This window comes from Pocillopora verrucosa, chromosome 6 (genome assembly GCF_036669915.1).
Source record: "Pocillopora verrucosa isolate sample1 chromosome 6, ASM3666991v2, whole genome shotgun sequence".
NCBI classification, from domain to species: Eukaryota; Metazoa; Cnidaria; class Anthozoa; order Scleractinia; family Pocilloporidae; genus Pocillopora; species Pocillopora verrucosa.
This window is the reverse complement of record NC_089317.1, coordinates 10,743,226-10,764,399: the sequence shown is the minus strand read 5'-3', so window position 1 is coordinate 10,764,399 and position 21,174 is coordinate 10,743,226. Positions and strand designations below refer to the sequence as shown.

The following is a 21,174-nucleotide window of genomic DNA, read 5'->3' as shown; positions in this document are numbered from 1 at the left end:
TCGTTGCCCAAATAGTTGGGTCATTATACAATATACAGCCGTCCCAACCGAACAAAGGACTTATTATACAACCAAAAGATTCAACAGGTAAATGGTAAGTTATAATGAACAACAGAGACAACGAATCAGTTTACTTTGTAGCAACAAATGGTTTTTTGGGGCTTAACTTTTCGTATTAAGTGTACAAAAGTTCCTTTGTTGCTGGAAGTGATTTGTCATTCAGGCGAAACTGGGCAGAAAAGTTCAGTGTTAAAATGTTTGAGGAAGTTGTGGGCGTAAAAACTTCCTTATACAATTTCATCCCAGCTTATCAAGTTTAGTAAAAACAGACAGTTTCTGAAAATCCTTGTCTTAAATGAACAATCTTTTATCAACTATTTTGCCGAGAAAAAAGATAAGTGGTGAAGGACGACGGGCAGGAAGGAATAAATTTGTCACTGATTTCCGGTTTACCGTAAATCTGCGGGAAATGTATTTCTGACAAACTGAGAGAAACTTTACTGGACCTTCTTACACTTGTCTTAAATGTCTCCAAGTAACGAGTGGCGTGTTTACCGTCTAAATAAAAATAACCCTTTCAAAACAGCAATATTTCTTCTAAAGGTTTCGCGATTATTAATCTAAACAAGCAATGAAATTAATACATGTAAGGCGTGGACATGGTAGCTGACGAATTTACCTTCACAGGAGAGCTATGCAGACTTAAGAGAGAATCGAGGCCATAAGTGGTACTTAATTCGAAACGAAGAACCTGCACGTGGGTTTCAGACGATGCTCTTTACCAAGTTCACGAGTATTTTCAAATTATAATATTAGTACGACGGCTGCAACAATTATCACGCCTTGTGTGATACAAATGGGAAAATTTATTTTGTGGATTTGTACGCACATTTTAAAAGAAATTACATGTTTTGTCCTAAAAAAAATTCTAAAAATTATAGCACGACGGGAATAATATGGGTTGCAGCTTGTATATTCCTTTATAAAAATCTTTTGTCTCTTCAAGACTAAGAATTTAAAAAATATACATAAAAAATATAAGAAACATTCACTTTGCCTCGCTTAGCTTTAAACAAACTGTTTGTAGACTTACTTCATCAGCAAAGAATTAAAAGTTAACGGGAAATAATAGAGGATGATCCCATGGGGCTGCAACACCCATTATCATTCTGATTGGTTCTTACTTGGTCGGACAGTTGCCTATATACAGACTGTAAGCCTGATCCTACAAATATTTTCTTCTTCTATTAACTCACTTAAGATCTTAGGCGACGAAAGGTCCATTGGATGTTCGTACGTTTTAATAACACACTGAGTTTTGTCACGTCGAGACAAATACCTATTTCAAGGCTTGGTCGAACGCATTCTAACAATCCATGATTATTGCAAGTATACTTGAAACTCAAAAGTTAAAGATATGTACATAAATACGTAAAAATGTATAAAAGCTGCACTTTGTCTCGCTTCGCTGTTTAACAGCTTGTTTTGAAGAGTTACTTGATCAGCAAATCTTTAGAGGTTTAAATGTAAGGAAAAAAGAAGATGATCTCATAAGACTGCAATATTCATTACTCCATCCTTTCCTGTATGAGAACTTGCTGGCTCACACGGCTAGATCTTCAACATTCACGTAAAGTTGATGGTCATAATTTTTTAAGTTTATCAATCCCTGTAAAAACAGAAAAGAAAGAAGGTAAACATTACGAAAAAGTGCCACTTTGATCATAATATACTTTGCTTAACTTTCGATGGTGCTCTAATATTTTAACCCTTTTAACTCTATACTGAGCCCTCGAGTAATCACAACCACCAATCAGAACGAAGGTTAACATCATCATTAACCAATGAGAACTCAGAGTAAAGTCAGGCAACCTGTTTCAAGCGCGGGAAAACGCGACTGACCAAGTTGGGAGTGGTTGTAATTCTACATTTGATTAGTTGAGATGGTGGCGCAAATTTTCCAGACCAATTGCAAAGCAAGGAAAACAATTCAATACCACTCTAGAAGCGAAATAAATTGAAACCACGAACTACGCTTCGAAGCCTTTTTGGTGACACTGTTATCGAGTCAATTTGATAGCGATAGATTCAAACGTTCAAATTTTCAAAAGAAAAAAAATTGGGAGAGAGAGAGTCTCTTTGGAAACTCTTTAATTCTACCTTGTGCTGGTTTTCCATCTTGCTGAGTTTGTTTCTCAACTCCTCAAAAGATGGTCTTAAGTTAGGTTCGTCTCTCCAACATTTTTTCATTATTTCATACCTGAAACACAAGGATGTTATGAATACCTCGGTTGTCATAGGTGGCCTAGAAACGGTTCAACCTATTCTTGATGAACTAGCTTTTTTTCTCCTTTCATTTCCCTTCGTTAGGCTGGTTCAATAGGTAAAAGTGGTGAATCTTGAGGTGCATATGCAACCCGAACAAAAGCAGGACAAATACCATGTACGATAAAAGCCATCGAAAAGAAAAAAGAAACAAACAAACAAACAAAAAAAACCAAAAACCAACCACAGCAACACCATATTGACATACAACTTATCATCCAAATGTTGTGGTTTAGGCATTCTGTATCCCTCTTGAAGTAAGTTTGCAATTTTTCTTCCATCCATTCGTGGATACGGTGAACCACCTGAATTACAGCAGGTAATTTTTAATTTTTTAAAATACTCTAACGTGAAAATCTTTACTTATGTAAAAATATTTCCACATAACAATTCATTTTTGTATCATTGTTCATTAGTTCTTTCGGCCAAGTCCAGCGACTGTGGCAATCTGAACTAGTTTGGTAGTTATGAAACAGATGGCCAAAACCTAATACCCCTGAATAGCCGGAATAACTTACCAATTGTGAAAATCTCATAGAGAAGAATTCCGTAGCTCCACCTGTAACACAAACGGAATGAGTTTAAGGAAATAAGAAATACGAAAATGATCATCAACACTCCTTCCTGAGATGACCTCACATCGAAAAAATTCAAAGATCAGAATACAGTAGTGACCCAATAACTTTTCCCTGTTCTGAAAACAATTCATACAAAACAAACTCGTTAAGCCTAAATATAGTGTCCATGTCTTCTTTGTACTCACAAATCACTCTTGGTAGAGTACTTTCCGTAAAGCAACGCCTCGATGGCAGTCCATTTTACAGGGAGACGCCCCTAAAAAAAGAAGGAAAAATGCAAGGAGTTGGCGTAAAAAGTGCCAATGCTCCAAATGGCGAGAACAGTGTCACGAAGGTTCTTGAAAACTAAACAGGATTTACTGAGCTTGTTTATTTTTTAATGCACTCACTCCAGTGACGCATGTTCAGCCACAAAAGCCAAGGCTTACAAGAACATTATGTCTTTTATTAAAATCATTCATACCCTGGTTTTTCGTTCGTAAATGTTGTCTTCTTGCACATCTCTAGCCATTCCAAAGTCCGTCACTTTGCAAGTTTTCCCTTCTCCAACCAGCACATTACGAGCTGAAAGATCTCGGTGGATAACCTTCAACAAAGCGAAGATGTTTCTTTTGGAAAACACCCTTATTCTCTAACGGCAGTACTAAAAGAATAGTCACATCACTCACTGGTATCGATGACAAATAGGACATTCCATCGGCGATTTGCCATGCAAACTTCATCAGCTGCTGAGAAGTAAGATTTGTTTGTGGTTTGATATTCGGGTCTTTGTAGTAAGTATCATTTAATCCACGACTCTTTCTCAGGTAACCCAGCAGATCCCCAAAAGGAACATATTCGATCAACACCAACAGTGGCTCTAGAAATACAAACAAAGTACCGCTAATACTGATTAAACGCCACACATGTAAGCAGAATTGCCAATAAACATTGCCCTGCAATAATTGCCGCAGCCACTTGGAAGAGTGCGACGTTTATTCAACGAATGTAAGAAAATAATATGTCTACTAACGTACAATTCCTTAATATCTAAAATCCTTGTAATTTTATATTAGAAGCAAGGTGGAAACAAATTTCTAAACTCGGAAAATAAAACTAGGATCCCAAGCTGATAATAAACATTTCAGTACCTACCAGATTTGGTAACGCATCCCAGGAGTTTGATGACGTAAGGATGAGGTTTAAGTTGTTTCATCAATTCAAGTTCAGATAGCAAATTCTTTTTCTCTGATTCAGAAGCGTTTTCTGCAACATAATTTCCGATCTATAATCTTCAAATCACATCTCACATAAAATCACAAACATATTATTCACCTGTTCCATTTACATAGGTAAAAGTACACAGATTGATAAATAGATAGGTAGATAGGTAGGTAGATAGATAGCTAGATGGATGAATAGTTAGATAGTTAGATAGATAGATAGATAGATAGATAGACAGCTAAATAGATAAATAGATAAAAAGGGAGATAGCTAGAAAGAAAGATACAGACAGACTGATATATAGACTGATACACAGATAGATAGATAGATAGATAGCTAGATATAGATAAATTGGTAGATAAATAGTTAGAAAGAAACAAATAGGGAGATATATTGATAGATATAGATAAATATTTAGATACACAGATAAATAGTTAATTAGATACAAGGATAGATACATAAATACATAGACAGATAGAGATATATATTGATTGATTGATTGATATATAGATAGCTACACAGATAGATAGATAGATAGAAAGATAGATAGATAAATAGACAGATAGGTAGATAAACAGGAAGATAGACAGATACCATCCATTTCTACCATACATCATATTTCAGGTTTTTCTTCATCACCGTAGAGCGCTGAGGCTCGAAAATGTAACCATCATTTGAGGGGGGGTATCTATATAAAAAATCTTAACTAACTAAAAACAGAAAAAAATGGACAGAAAACAGAAAGTAGAAAAAATAGGCCTGACCAAAGACCATTAAATACAACATGATTTCAGTATTACTTGGTACCTGATAACATTTTAACAGCTACGAGCGTCTTCTTGGTTCTTCCCTGTAGGTTATCGGCTGTTGCCTTGGCAACCTGACTAAAAGCACCTTTTCCAACGATCTGCTTTATCGTCACATGTTCTCTAGGAATCTCAAAGGAGCGTGTGTATGGAACAAGAGAAGCGTACTCGCTGATTTGTTCACTACTGAGTGGACTGGCATCTGCTATCACTTGCGGACGAGCTCTGTCATCCAGTGCCATGTAATGGCTTTGAGAAGGTTTAGGCAATTCTTCTGCAATCTTAGAAAAAAATTGTTTTCAATTTAATAAAATACACCGGTATTTACCTGAATGAGGTATTTAAATGTATCAAGGAATAATCGACCTATATTCCTTCTGGATCATAACTTTCTGGCTTTGGGTAAACTGTCAACCACAATGAAAAGACTCAGTAAAGACAGCAACTTAAGAAAAAAAAAAGCGCCTTAGACCATAGGAAGATATATTTATACAGGGTAAAAGATTTTATCGTTTGACCTACATTTGTACTTTCTCTTCCTTCATTACTTGAATTTCTAAATGTTCTGAAACAACAACACAAACATATTATAAAACAAAACCAATCCCTTCAGCCTAAATGAAAAACTTTCCAGAGAGCTAAGTCCGGTTCGAATCGCACCTGGAAAACGGATGCAGGCTTGCCTACAGTCAAACCTTTTTGAGTGGACTTCCCTGAATTTCCAGAGAGGGTTTACCATCCTCTACATTCTGCAGTGCTTTTGATAAGAACTGTTGTGAGTCGCCGGACACTTTGCCACGCCCGAGTCCAATTTTCAGAACAAAAAAATTTATAAGTAACATAGAAAATTATATTCACTTTAGTATTTGAGTATTCACCTTATTTATTTTTCAAATTCTGTGCTCTTTGATTTTTAGATGCATTCTTTGACTGGCAGTTTTCTTTTTCTCCTTGTTTCGCATGTTTGACATAAATTCATCAAGCGCTAAGTGCCCATCGTCGTTTACTTAAATAATTTTCAGTCAACTTTGTGGTGAACTAAAATCATCAAATATTTTTAGACAAATAAAACAACAACAATTCTTGTAAACTGCTAGTTAGAAAAACAAACTCGAGAATCAGAACTGTCAAAATAGCGTACTAGTCGATAACACACATAAATAAAATTCGGCATATTTTTGGCAAATGTTTTTTAGAAGTTTGCATAAAAAAGGTTACCCGAGGCTTAATTGCAAGGAAAGGAACAAAAACAGCTATTGAATACTTAGCGTCTAACTTTTAGTTAAAAAAAGGCTGCATTTGTTGTGAAAAGCGAGGAAAACTAAGTTCTTATGGTTACTGGTTAGCCTGAACAAAAGTAAGGAACTTTTCGTTATTTTTCGTAAAGCAATCGGAGGCTTGACAATTGTCTATGATCTGATATGAAAAACGAACTATGTGATCAGCTAGAATTCATTGGCTGATTGAATCTAATTTAATTATCTTATGTAAATATCAGTGGCTGAAAGCATCAACACTTCCGCAGACAAGAAAAATCCTAGGCTTTTTCCAATAAATAAAACTCGTGGAACTCACTGCAGAGTATCTTTGATTAAACCCCCCCTTTCCCCCCCCCCCCAAAAAAAAGGCTTGTGACCACAAAAAAAAAAACAAACTGCATTCTGCTTTTGGAGGCAGTAGACTGAAAGGTTTGTTTCCTATCGCAAGCATTCTGGATCTTGCTGTGACTTTTTAGAAGCTATAAAGAATACTCACGAAGTGACACCCGAGATATCTCTACATCTCTTAAAGTTTTACCTTGATGAACAAGTTTTGATTACAGTATTTGATATTGTCTTATCTTACACCAAATTTCCAGAAAAAAAGAAAAGATTAAGAATTTCCAAGAACATATTGACTCAAATTTCAGTAAACAGTTACCGTCCTTTCAGAGGACTTTTGCGTGAAACTCAGGGAGCAGGTTTGCATCTCAGCGAATGGAAGATTTTGATCAGAAGTAAAATGATGAGTTACAAATATTGTTACAAAGAAAATTCAAATATATAATGATTTTTCACCGAAATTTAACACAAAAAACTCCATTTGAAGCTAGTTTATTCTGAATGCCGGGAACTACTGGGCGAACGAGAGGGAAGTTGTTTCTCATTTTATTCTCCGGCCGGTGCTTTAACCAGGGAGCCATGTACTTCAAATCTCATTGAAAGCACTGTTCAAGTATTGAAAGTTTCATTTCCCCCAGCTACGAGCAGAGTGGAAAAAGATCGTGTACACAAAGTGGTCTCCTGTGACCGAGGAAAAATCAGACTTTTTGTGTAAACACCTTCTAAATGTACGGCAAACGATAACTGTGTCACGAGCGGATTAACTGAAATTTGTTTGTGAAGGCTTTGCAAATTTGTCGACCATATAGACTACGGTTACTGTCACTATGGACCTATCTATGTAAAATAATATGTTTGGAGCAATAGCAACTGCAACAATAGTAACAATAATAATAATAATAATGATGATGATGATGATGATGATGATGATAATAACCCTATATTCACCCGTAATAAAGTGAGGTCGCAAAGAGAAAATTGCTCTACTAATAGGGAACACCTTCATGTAGAAAACTGTTGCTTGGGCCTGAAGTAACACCCAGCGCCCTTTCATTATAGAAAAAAAGGTAAGTGCATTTGTAATTACTGTTCTCGTTTCTTTTTTCTTACGGATCATTAAGATATCAATTATTTAGCATGTGACAACCATTACAACCATTGTAGCGATATCTCTCCTGCACAAGAGCGCTTTTTAGCTAGCGAGTGTCTTACATGATCTATCATTATTGGATCAATCAGAAACATTCGCATGAAAAACAGCATGGGTGTTGAATTGTTACACATATTGGACCATAAGGAACAACGCAAGTAAACAGCAACATTTGGATACAAAAATCTCACCTTCTGCCCATCGCAACCTCTGTGGCGGAAAAACAAAACAAAGAAATATAAAAAGAAAAGGAAAGCAAATGATGGATGAACAATTGACATCAAAAAAAATAAACTCGCTCAAGCAAAGTAAAGTATCTTTGATGTGTATCAAGTTGAGTCATAAAGTAAATAATGTAAAGCGCGATCTTTTAACTGTTACTAGCTATCAGCATATCAGATGACAAAACATTAATTATTAGTTAACAACACACTATTTTAAAAGTTGTCTGTTAAAAACAAAGATGCTTGAGAAAAGATCATCATGCAGTGGGTAGTGGACTGAAGCTATTACCAAGTCTCAGAAAAAAGGAAAAAATATTACACATATATTTCAAGGATGCCAAAACTAGTGTTCATTTGAGAGCATAACATGTATGCAACACTTACCTTCACTGCCTTTCGTGTTGCGCCTCTTTTTCCTGCAAGTCCACCAAACTAATATTCCAGCAACAACCAGTGCAGCAACTGATCCAAACACTGCACCAACAGTAATACTTACAGTATCTACAAAGCGTGAGAAGCTGGATATGAATTTTTGTAAGTGAGAGCGTATCTTCTCAAGCCAAACAATTTGCTCGAACTTCAGTTGCATTGAGTTTCGTTTTTCACAAAGGAACCCTTTTTTCACTAAGATTGAAATTAAAGGCTGCGGTGGACAAGTAAGGGATACAAATTATGTTTATGCAAGAGGTTACGCATACACTTTCCTAGTACACTGTCCAATTACGATCATGATGGGTATACTCTTTTGCTATCGCTCAGATCGGGCTGGCGATAGTTTGAGAATTTATTTTTAGTTTTGATTATAACTGTTATTGTCATTATGGTTGTTGTTAGCATTGTTATCTTATCGTTACACACTGAGCTTTCAGAACTCTGGAAAAAACTGCTACAGTATCAATTCTGCGTTGACTAAAAAAATTCATGCTTCCACCAAGTATAGGGCAAGGCTATTCATTAATCAACTCGCAAAACGTTTATGTTAAGTGTTATGAAGACTTACCCCCATAGGACCCGTTAGGTGGTGGTGTGGCATCTTCACCTGTTGGTTCCACATTAGGTCTTTTCCCTTTTATAGAACCCACACTGTACTCTCCCAGCTTTCCATCTTTTAAGGCGTCATTAAGTGTTATGATAACATCTTGTTCCTTTGTAGTGGAGTTGAATTTCAGTGCAAGGTCAACAATTATACTTCCACACCTTGGAACAGACAACAACCGTGGGTTAGACAGACATGAAGTATGAAACAGACAACAAAAGAGCAAAAAAAAAAATTACGAGTAAAGAAAATTTGGAAACATGAGCAACTTAATTTACATACCTAACACTCATTGACTGCACTCTTTCATAATCAAGTCTACCAGCAAATGCTCTTTTAAGCTGTAAGTAAACAATTCAACTATTTGCCTAAAAATGTTAATGTACATGTATCACACATGTATTGTGCTTGCACATGTACATAAGTACAGATAAGGATGACATTAAATACAATTTACTAAATATAATTTAATTGAATATGACCGTTCTTCTTCTTGTTGTCACATACTTCGTGTTTCATTTGATCCCAAAAAAAGTACCCGGCCAATTATTTCCCTAAATACAAAGCATGAGCAAACACTGAACAATAAGATTGTGACAAGGCCTTTTAAGCTCGAGGTTTGAAAAAGCTCTAAGACTATTGAATGCAGTATAGAAACATAAGAAACACTATCCCTCGGATCGGGCTGGCGATAGTTTGAGAATTTATTTTTAGTTTTGATTATAACTGTTATTTGACAAAGAATTAAAAAATATATTCTTCACACATTCTCCATAGGCTAAATTTCCTTTCAATCAATATACGGTCAGCACATCAGTCTTTGACCCTGAACTAACTAACAATAAATAAATACGTGAAAATGAAAGTGATCTTCACAGTAATGAACAGTGCAGCGCTCTACCAAGTGAGCTAAAAAGCCAACTGGGAGCTGGTCGTTACGTTGGTTCCAAATAAACCCATAAAGTGATGAATAATCTGCACCAGTATTGCAGAGGTCATGGGTTCAAATCCTGTAGATGCCTGGATTTACGTTTACTTCAACCCTTATTTTCACTACTGCTCATTACAAGTAATGTTCATTACTGCGAATATTTCCTTCATATTCATGTCTTTATCTGCAGTTCACATGTATGACTTTCATATATTCACAGTTATTTAATGAATAAATAGATGATAAATAATAAACTGAGTATAAGCAATATTTTCAATTATTAAATATTGTTACCTCCTCTTCCAATTTCCTCGGTAATGAGGATTTATTGTATTTTTCGTCTACGCAGTTTTCACTTGTGATGACAATGGTTATGTTAATCACCTTTCCTGCAATGTCTGTGAAGTGGGATAATGGCTCTAAAATCTATCTTTCTCTACACAAGTACAATCCCATCATATCATAGGAACCAAGAATGCCAATAATTCACAAAATGCTAAAAAACCTTACATAATGCTAAAAGATTTTCTTAAAATGTTTATTGATACAAGTATTCCTTTCGATAAGTACCTTGTTCAAACTCTTAGAACCCAACCAAAATGTCATGTTGGTACAATTAAGCATGAAGCTACAGCTGTATAAGCAGAACTACAGTAAAACTTACAAACAATGGCAGTTTTTGTATCAGATCCATGTACATTGGCCACTCTGCAGGTATAGCTGGCATCGTTGAGCACTTGTGAAATATCAAGAGTTTTCTTGTTGCAAACTTGTTCAGGGTCACATGGAATCCAAGTGTAAGTAGGTGGAGGGTTCCCTTCTGCTCCACAGTTAAGAGTTACACTTTGTTGTACAACAACAAAATACTCATTTTGAAAATTAACAATCTTGGCTGGATCTGTACATAAAATTGGATCAAAAAACAGCATCTACACAGATACACGAGTGACATGTTCTAAACAGCAAGGGGTCCAAGCTGTTTGTTTGGTAGAGTTAAAGACAGTTGGAAATAGCTAAGGTTAAGTTTGAAAAGAAATTTCTAATAACTGTGAAAATGCTTAAGGGGTGATGGATTTTATTTTGGAATAGCACAGTAATAACCAAGGTTGGAGTATATATTTAGCTATTTTTTAAGTATGAAATTCAATTATTTAAGATTACTGCTAATATGTAACTATATACCTTACAAAGGGATAGACACGTAGATATGGCCAGACAGTCCTCTTTTGTGGGTTGAAAAAAAATTCAACTTGGTGAGGATTAAGTTTGTTTACATCCATGAAATTGTGTGAAGTGATCGTGCTCATTACAATCTTTGATGAGAGTTTGCTTCAAATGACAGTTTGAGTGGAGTATACGTATAATGAAACATTACAATTAATTGAAACTTCTAAACCATAAAACAAATGAGATACTTTCTCTTGTAAAAATTCTTTAAGTTGTTGAGGATGATAATAATGTTGTTCATTTAACATCATTCAGTTAGAATGACACTTAGTGCACTGGATACAGAGCTCATCAAAATCTTATTATGAGTTGTTGCTGATTTGTTAGTATAGCTTTAATTGCCATTTGACAAAGTGAAACTCAGATTTGTAGATGTAAAAAAATGTGCTATTTTGTTTTGGAATTCTCACTAGTTTCTATTGTGGTTACTGCTTATTTCCAGATTGTCAGTGTGATCAATATCATACTTGTTTAGCTTCTTGTTCTGTGCACTTGAAAACATGGTTTCCATTTCTATTTTGAACATCACCTGAGCTTTCCCTGACATGTACTGATCATCCACAGTTTCATTCAAGATATGCTTGAGGAGGGAAAGGATTTTTTACGGCAACCATTTTGGAGGAGGTTCCCAAAATGCATTTTTTTTAAAAATTGAGCTTAGAGCCCATCATGGATGTGCTTAGTCAAACATTAATACAAGTAAATGGCAACACACATTAGAACACAGAAAATAGTATAAGGAAATTGCATCTGTGTTTAACATCAGTCTACATTTTCTTCAATGCATACTCACTAGTAACAATCACATAAACTGTTCGACTCTCCAGTTTACCAAAGCCATTGTATGCTGTACAGGTATAATCTCCTGCATCAGTCCTGTTGATGTCTGTTATAGTCAGCAACTTTCCTTCTTGCACCACAACAGTATTTCCTTGGTTCCCAGGCTTCTCTTTGATCCAAGTAATGTTTGGTTCTGGTCGACCCGAAACTTCACAGGTTAATTGTAAGTTGTCACCTTGAAGAACAGTTGGTTCACCACTAATTCCAGTGATATATGTTGGAACTAAGAGCAATCAAACAATCACAAGTAAACTTCAAGGATAGCTGAATGGCATGTACACATATAAGCAATGTGCAAAAGTGATAATACTGTTAACGTGTCTTAAATGTTCTTCGCAAACCTTGCACATACAGATGAAATTCACACATGTTATGATTGGGCAAATTATAAAAGAACAGTCCCTGGATTATAATCCATTATAAGTGTTTTAATATTAACAAGTGTCTGCCATGGGAAATTCAATGAACCCTCAAAAGGACACCAAATTTTTCTCAATTCTTTTGTCAGCTTGAGCTTAACATTATTATTCTAACTGCAGTTTCCAACAAATAATTTTTTTAGAAATTAATATTGAGACCCATGGGAGCTATTTACAAAAACAATTTTCTAAAAAATAATTTCTGTCAGAACTTTAGCCCTCCAAAGTGTGAATACCCAATTATAACGTGTCACCATAAATGATTCCTGCAATGTTTTTGCCAGCAAAATATCATGGTTCTTGATATCAATCCTGAAATATCTTGTAGTTTCAGCTGCATATAGTAATCTTTGCGATACCTCTACATATAAAAGTAGGCTGTGAATGGGTAGAGATTAAATGGAAAATAGTCCTTGATTGTGAGCCAGAGGGTTGGGCGTAAGAGCAAGAAATTAAAGAAATACCAAGAGGAAGGCAAAAAAAACTTGCTGACATGGAGGAGGGCTTGTGGTTTAAGCAATCTTCCCTGATTGCTTGCAACCAGTAACTACCAAGAGGTGCTGCTGCAGCAAGTTCAAGTCACCATAAACTCCAAATCAAAATTGCTGTCTAGTGGAATTGAACCATGGTCTGTCATGTGAAACTGCTGACTAAATTATGGTTTTTCAGGAAACTATCTCATAGAGCCTCCTAGGACTCCCTTGGAAACTTTTGAGTACCTTAATTGGCACACTGAACTATATATACCTTGACATGTGGTCACCCAAACATGTAAAATTGTATCTGTACAAAATTTAGGACCAAAAAAACCATACCTACAATCTACAATAAGTACCAAAAGTAGGTGGATGACAACCCTCTAATCAACATAATGAACAGAAATCTTGTGGTTCATCTCCATTAAGTTACTTGAAAGTCCAAAATGGGGCGGAAAGTGTTAGGAAAATTCAAAATAAGTAAAGCATGCTGAGACTTTAGCCAGTCATGGCACAATGTGGTTTTCATGCAAGTTTGTATTCTTTAAACATATTATTGGGGTATATTGAAAACATAAAAAGCCTTGAAATTAGACCCAAAGACTCTCACAATACCAACCAAAAAACTGTGTGAGGGATTTCATAATTTATCTATTGCATTGGCCTCAGATGCAACACATGTCATATCTTTCCTGTTTTTCCACAAAAGAGAAAAGAAGAGGCTTTGAGCTATGTTTATTACTGTAAAAGGAGCACTCATCAGTGACACACTGTAGATTAATTGAGAGGCACCTAATTTTTTGGCTAAAGGGATTTACCATAAAGCATAAGGTCTGTTGTTTGCCAGAGGTTCAGTTAAGTTTTCATTTTTCGAATCTTTCTAAAAAGTTGGCATTGTTGTTCTTATCTGCATTAGAGGCTACCTCTCTGAAAAGCTTCATTATACAAGTTAACTGAATCCTGTTTTGAAAGATGAAAGAAAGTTTCATAAAACTCTTTGCTAAAACCATCTTCACCAGGAGTTTTATTTTCCTCGAAAGCAAGAAAGACACTTTTTTCCTTCAAGTGTCAGGTCGTCTTCGAGGGATGCTTGTTCCTCATTTGACAATTTTTGCACTTCTAAGTTCCTAATAAAGTCATTAAAACCTATTTCCTGCTCATCAAATGGAATATCAGCAGGCTTGGACTTATACATTCCTCTGCAAAAGGTTTCTATTTGCTAATTTCTCTTTTTCCAATCTGAAGTGATTTCACTGTTGTCTGGTTTAATTTGAAGCAACGTCTTCCTTGCATAGTTTTTCTTTTCTAAATTAAAGAAGTATTTTGTCGGTTTTCACCTTGTTCTATCCTCCTAGATTTAGACCTAAAGATGGCCTCCTTACCTTTGAATTCCTACATAGTATTCAATTCCTTTTTAGCTGCCTTGTATTCATAAAGGATATGAAGATCAAGATCTGCATTATTGCCTATTTAGTGATCCAGTTCTTCAAGATTATTTGGAAGCTAAGGGCGGCCTCACATTTTTTATACTCGGCTCCTATTCTCTTAGAGTAGCTTATAGTCTTGGATCAAATTTCCATTATGGTTAGCTCCCACAAAAGTCAATTGTTTACTTTCAACATCTTTGTATTTTCCTAGTATCTGAGGATAAAGGAATCATATTAGATCTACATGGGTTTCATCATTTAGTAGAGTATTATTACATTTCAATGTAATGGGTCCTCTTTTTAGCTCACTTCCTGACACTATATGCCCAGAAATATTGCTATATGATCTGGCACTATAGAGGTACGTACCGCAGCTCTTTTTACATTCACTCAGACTGTACATGATGAGCAGAAAAATTCAATTCTAAATTTTAGCTTTGGATTTTTGGTTTCATATGTGAATGTTCTGGTGTTTGCATGATATTTCCTGTATATATCTAGTAAGTCAAGTTCTTCCATGAGTTCAATAGTAGATTAAGGGAAAAAAAAATTGTTCTCTCGATTTGAAGTTTGGCAATTATGTACCTCCCATGTGAATCTGTTTCTACAGAAGATAAATGAAACTTTGATTTTGGGTTGATTAGCATACTGACTCCTTTTGGATTTTGAAGCCCTGGGGGAAGATAATTTTTTCTCCCCATTCTAAGGGATTAAAGTTTATAAAAAAATGGTTTTAATAGGCTGCATGTCAACCCATTTAATGACACATCTGCTACCACAAATTCATGTCAATAAAAACTTTTTGCTGGCAACCAGAGCAATTTGAGAGAGAGAGAAAAGAGAAAAGAGGGGATTAGAGAGTTGTTAATCAGCTTGATTTGCTTAAAAATAATTTGCTTGAAAATACTCCCCAGACATCAAAACAAAATTTATTTATGAAAGTGGCAACAAAGCTAGGGATGTTGTCAGCAACTCATGAAAGGGTTACTGTGCCTGTAGGCAGAGTTAAGAAAATATGCACTGCATTAAGAGCCAATCAGATTGTAGGATTTGTTACTGTGCCCCCTGAGAAAAAATAAATTTTGATATTTCTGATTACTCATCTGCTATTACAATTGCAAGTTTTCCACTATAAAGAGATCAACAACTCTTTGAATTAAATGTACCAAGAATGTTAAGAATTCATTTCTAGATCTCTTTTCAGTTTATCTGATTTAATAAGGTTATACATGATTGTACACAAGTATGAACTTATTAATTATTGCTGTTGGCCTTGTGAAAAAACAGCAACATGTTGAGTGTAAAAAAATTGGAAGGATCAGTCCAGTTTACCATTGCTTTGTATGTATGTATATATATATATATATATATATTTCTTTCATTAAACCCCTGAAGAGTGAAGCGATTCACGAAACAGGCTTGTCGGGAAATGTAGTTGCGTCCTTTTTTCTTCTCAAAATATTTATATATATATATATATATGTATGTATATGTAAAACACATGTAATTACTAATTCCTGCAAAAAGGGTGATTTAATCATGTTTACAAGCTCGATTTCCTGCATATTTTTGTCACACTGATCTCACAAACACATGTAATTACTGTCAGAGAAGTTTAAGTAGCTTAATCCTCTAATACAGTATTGTGCAAAAGTAATGCAAACACCTATCGACAAAATTCGACGAAATTCCTAGCTTTTCGACGAATTCTTGACCGAAACGAAACTTCGACGACATTTCTGCGAATTTTCGAGGCATGTGTTGTTTTGAACGGCTCGAACTTTCGGCGACATATTCCTTGATGGTGTTAATGCGACTCGAAATTTTGAGCGAAAATTCGTTCTATGCGGCGAATATTCGGGGCAATAATTCGTTGCAATTGTTCATTCTTTCAAAAAGATTTGGCTGAATTTGTGGTTCGGTACTGCTCTATGTAAAACTCCCATGGAATTTCCCGCTACGATTTGAGTCCTCCGCGCGATCTATGTTATTTGCAACCATGGCAACACTCAGTGTATCAATTGTGTCGATGCGCTTGGGATCATTTACGTACTCTACTTTTGGTAGTCATCGAGGCCAAAGTTTCAAATTATTCTACAAAAAAACAAAAAAGCCCCTCCACAAGCAAGGCCTTCACCCAGCTGAAATACCGAAAGCGTTGAAACGTGACGGGTTACTAGGTTTTACTATGCGCATCATTTGAAAGTTGCGTCTCACCAGTTTCGTGGTAAATTTACCTAGATCGGAAAGACCTCAAAAGCTGTCCATGGAAGCGAACAGTGTATGTAGAAACTGTGCAAGATAAGCATTGGCAAAAGATGCCAGAATTTACGCAAAAATAGGGCAACGTGACCTAAATAATAGTTGTTTCAGCCGTCACTTACTAATATTCAGTATTTTGTTGCGAAATGTAAAGTATTTCACACTTTTATTGGCGTCTGATTGTGTAGGATCAAAACGAACAAAGAACGCTTAAATGCTAAAATACTGCACGCGCTCTGAAGCTCGCGTTTTATATACATATATATATATATATATAAATTGTGAAGAATAAATATTTCCAAACAAACATGGGTATAATGATATCTGGAAAGCAATCAGCGATATGGATGCCGTCTATTTGCGTAGCGATTGAGAACGAATAAACAAGGAACACATTTCTCGATTGACAACGTTTGAAAACACTCGAAACACGTTCTCTGCTCTGTCTGGTTAAAAAACGGAGTACTAAAGTTAATGTTTAAAACTATTCCAATCATTTGAGAGTTTATTTCCACCAAATACATGTCTCTTGGTCGCAATTGCTGTGTTTAGTCTCAAATATTAAGTGTCTGTCGCGGTGAAAAAGGTTGGAAATACGTTTGATAACATTTCGTGTTGCTTACATGAATAGTAAACAAACTTGATCACTCTCAGACAGCTACTGTCAGTTCGAAGCGAAATTTCGAACACTAATGATCGAAGAGACACTTTCCGCCACGAATTTTCGCTTCGTGGCGAAAATTCATCGAAAAAGCGTCCTTTGTTCAGACGAAATGTCGCTTAACAGGCCTTGAACTTTCGATCGAATTTTCGTTCGAACTTTCGATGAAAGATCGTTAGAACAAATAACGAAATTCGCCGAATTCCGCTTGCATTACTTTTGCACAATACTGTATATACAGATAATCAACACTTTCATTTGTCTTGTGATGAATCCTAATTTTTAAGCTTTTTTCGTTCACAGGTTTTTGCTGTGTTTCCATTCCAAAGTCCCCATTACTAACCTCAACAACTAAAAAACACAACAGTACAGTGAATCATTGAAAACTAACTCGGATTAAATGTGTCATGCAAAACAAAATGCATAACATAAAATCCAATTCATTAAATAAATTTGTTGAAGGGAATGTTCAAAATTTAGCATGAAGAATTATTCTTGTCTTCCAAAAGTCTACTTACACTTTAACTGGGCCTAAAGGATGAAAGCTGGATAATATTATAGTTATTAATGGTAAGAATCTCTAAAAAGTCAGCGAAACTTTTGAGCTTACCTACGACTTGCACCTGAATTGCACGTCTCCATGTAGCACCAGGTAAATCATCCAACTCACAGCTAAATTCCCCATTTGACTTATCGTCAACAGCAGTCACTTTAGAGATCAACAGAGAAACGCTTTGCGGAGTCGAGCTTACGCTGAACCGTTGCCGAAAACTAGCATTAACAGGACCAGCTTGTCCAGTTGGTAAAACGTTAACTATAAAAACACCCTTAAATCGCAATTTAATTGTAGTTAAAGTTAACGACAGCCTGTAGTTCCAATTCAATGTGGCAGAAGATCCTTCATAGACCGCTAACTTGCCAGGGATGAGCGCTTCAGCTGGATTCGATGTTGTCTGTACCGGAGTTGGTTCATACCATGTGACAGTTGCGCCATCTGAGGGAGAATATTTAGATCAGCGTTAATTACAACAATTCATACTTTTGATTTCATCCAAACAAGAATAATATTCCTGAGGGAAGAGGATTTTTTCTTCCTATTCTAAGGGATTAAAGTTTATTAAAAACTGTTTTAATAGGCTGCATGTCAACCCATTTAATGACACATCTGCTACCACAAATTCATTTCAATAAAAACTTTTTGCTGGCAACCAAAGCAATTTGATAGAGTGAGAAAAGAGGGGATTAGAGAGTTGTTAATCAGCTTGATTTGCTTAAAAATAATTTGCTTGAAAATACTCCCCAGACATCAAAACAAAATTTATTTATGAAAGTGGCAACAAAGCTAGGGATGTTGTCAGCAACTCATGAAAGGGTTACTGTGACTGTAGGCAGAGTTAAGAAAATATGCACTGCATTAAGAGCCGATCAGATTGTAGGATTTGTTACTGTGCCCCCTGAGAAAAAATAAATTTTGATATTTCTGATTACTCATCCGCTATTACAATTGCAAGTTTTCCACTATAAAGAGATCAACAACTCTTTGAATTAAATGTACCAAGAATGTTAAGAATTCATTTCTAGATCTCTTTTCAGTTTATCTGAGTTTAATAAGGTTATACATGATTGTACACAAGTATGAAACTTATTAATTATTGCTGTTGGCCTTGTGGAAAAACAGCAACATGTTAAGTGTTAAAAAATTGGAAGGATCAGTCCAGTTTACTATTGCTTTGTGATCAAACCATTCCCACATGATCATCCTTATAATCCTTGAAATATATTTTCTAACAAGTAATTGGTCTTTACGCATCACATGACAGTTAATATATATACTGTATGTATGTGTATATATATATATATATATAAACAATAGCCTCTATCTGGCATGAAAATATTCAGGAATACTTGTCCACAGACATTATCTGACAAAAACTGTGAGTTTTGCGGAACAGATAATGTCCAAGGACAACTACATGAGTATGTTTTTTTGCAAAATAGAGGCTATTGTGTTTATTATCCTTCAAATATTTTGCAATGTGAGTGAAAAAAATGTTTGCAAACAGCTATCTGTCTGCTCCATAAGATTTTTGCTTTTGAGTGTTCTCTCATATGACTTGACAAACAAATACATATATCTCTTCTTCTGTAACAACCGCAAAACCCTTCCTTGTCTTGAATGATGTGTTTAGACCAATCAGTTATTAGCAAAAATATTTAATGGATCATAAACAAGGATATCCCCCTAGAAAGATTTCCCCAATTTACAAACCTTTTGTCCACCAATTTAATTCAAGATGAGAGAGTGCTTTATGGTTGTCACAGAAGATAGCGCATGTCTATTTGTCATAAAGTTGAGAACATACGAAGCAAACCGTAAGCTTTTCATGAATATTTTTCCATACATTTTCATAATTGAAGTATAATGAACACAATAGCCGCGATTGGGTGCAAATATATGTTTATATATTTGTCCTTGGGCATTAGCTGTTCCTTCAAGCTCACAATTTTCTTTTAGCTTCACTCTTAGAAAACTGTTCCTGCAAAAAGGGTGATTTAACCATGTTTACAAGCTCGATTTCCTGCATTTTTTTGTCGCACTGATCTCACAAACACATGTGATTACTGTCAGAGAAGTTTAAGTAACTTAATCCTCTAATACATACAGATAATCAACACTTTCATTTGTCTTGTGATGAATCCTAATTTTTAAGCTTTTTTCGTTCACAGGTTTTTGCTGTGTTTCCATTCCAAAGTCCCCATTACTAACCTCAACAACTAAAAAACACAACAGTACAGTGAATCATTGAAAACTAACTCGGATTAAATGTGTCATGCAAAACAAAATGCATAACATAAAATCCAATTCATTAAATAAATTTGTTGAAGGGAATGTTCAAAATTTAGCATGAAGAATTATTCTTGTCTTCCAAAAGTCTACTTACACTTTAACTGGGCCTAAAGGATGAAAGCTGGATAACATTATATTATAGTTATTAATGGTAAGAATCTCTAAAAAGTCAGCGAAACTTTTGAGCTTACCTTCAACTTGCACCTGAATTGCACGTCTCCATGTAGCACCAGGTAAATCATCCAACTCACAGCTAAATTCCCCATTTGACTTATCATCAACAGCAGTCACTTTAGAGATCAACAGAGAAACGCTTTGCGGAGTCGAGCTTACGCTGAACCGTTGCCGAAAACTAGCATTAACAGGACCAGCTTGTCCAGTTGGTAAAACGGCAACTATAAAAACACCCTTAAATCGTAATTGAACTAACGTTAAAACTGACGACAGACTGTAGTTCCAATTCAATGTGGCAGAAGATCCTTCATAGACCGCTAACTTGCCAGGGATGAGCGCTTCAGCTGGATTCGATGTTGTCTGTACCGGAGTTGGTTCATACCAGGTGACAGTTGCGCCATCTGAGGGAGAATATTTAGATCGGCGTTAATTGACAACAATTCATACTTTTGATTTCATCCAAACAAGAATACTATTCCTTTGATTTCAATTCAAACACCGTATACTTTCTAAAAGGCACAACAATCTGCCGCTGTCAAAAGAAAATAAAGTACCTTGTAAGATGTACCCAAAGGAGAAAGTAAACACTCACAATATTCGATCTCAATCCCGGTAAAATACATTACCTGTCAGTTGAGGTAGAAACAAAATCCATGCAAAGATAAATTTCAAATGACAAATCATTTTAGAAATGTCCTTGATGTCCGAAGATGAGTTTATCGAAACTGAAAGTAGGATTATCGCCTTAAATAAACGACCAACAGGGAAGAAACTTCCTCGCCCGTGATGTAAAAGTAACTCCCCTCAAGAGAAGGGTGGAACAAACACAAGAATTGATTGGCTATAGAGTTTTTAGACGGAAGTTCTGATTGGTGTAGGGATGTTTGGGAAAATTTAGAATGGAAAGGACTAACAACCCTAGATATGGGACTTTTTGTTTTACAACAACTGCCCAGAATCTACTGAAGCCTATCAATTTCAATATA

At 35.6% G+C, this 21,174-nt stretch overlaps 1 protein-coding gene and 1 pseudogene across 1 annotated transcript; one reads left to right on the top strand and one right to left on the bottom strand.

The window, feature by feature from the left end:
- The window catches only part of LOC136281855 (uncharacterized), a 418,311-nt pseudogene that overhangs the window by 56,999 nt on the left and 340,138 nt on the right, over window positions 1-21,174 (top strand).
- On the bottom strand, window positions 870-20,964 carry LOC131784257 (fibroblast growth factor receptor 2). The gene is made up of 20 exons (XM_066168336.1): window positions 20,815-20,964; window positions 20,206-20,589; window positions 17,777-18,160; window positions 11,875-12,144; window positions 10,519-10,752; window positions 10,149-10,252; window positions 9,206-9,264; window positions 8,888-9,084; window positions 8,272-8,388; window positions 7,855-7,873; window positions 5,435-5,477; window positions 4,914-5,193; window positions 4,038-4,148; window positions 3,572-3,762; window positions 3,367-3,489; window positions 3,089-3,159; window positions 2,844-2,884; window positions 2,534-2,630; window positions 2,161-2,260; window positions 870-1,669 (listed from the first exon to the last, which is right to left on the bottom strand). The coding sequence occupies exons 1-20, from the start codon at window positions 20,870-20,872 to the stop codon at window positions 1,604-1,606; spliced, it is 2,949 nt and encodes a 982-aa protein (XP_066024433.1). The 5' UTR covers window positions 20,873-20,964; the 3' UTR covers window positions 870-1,603.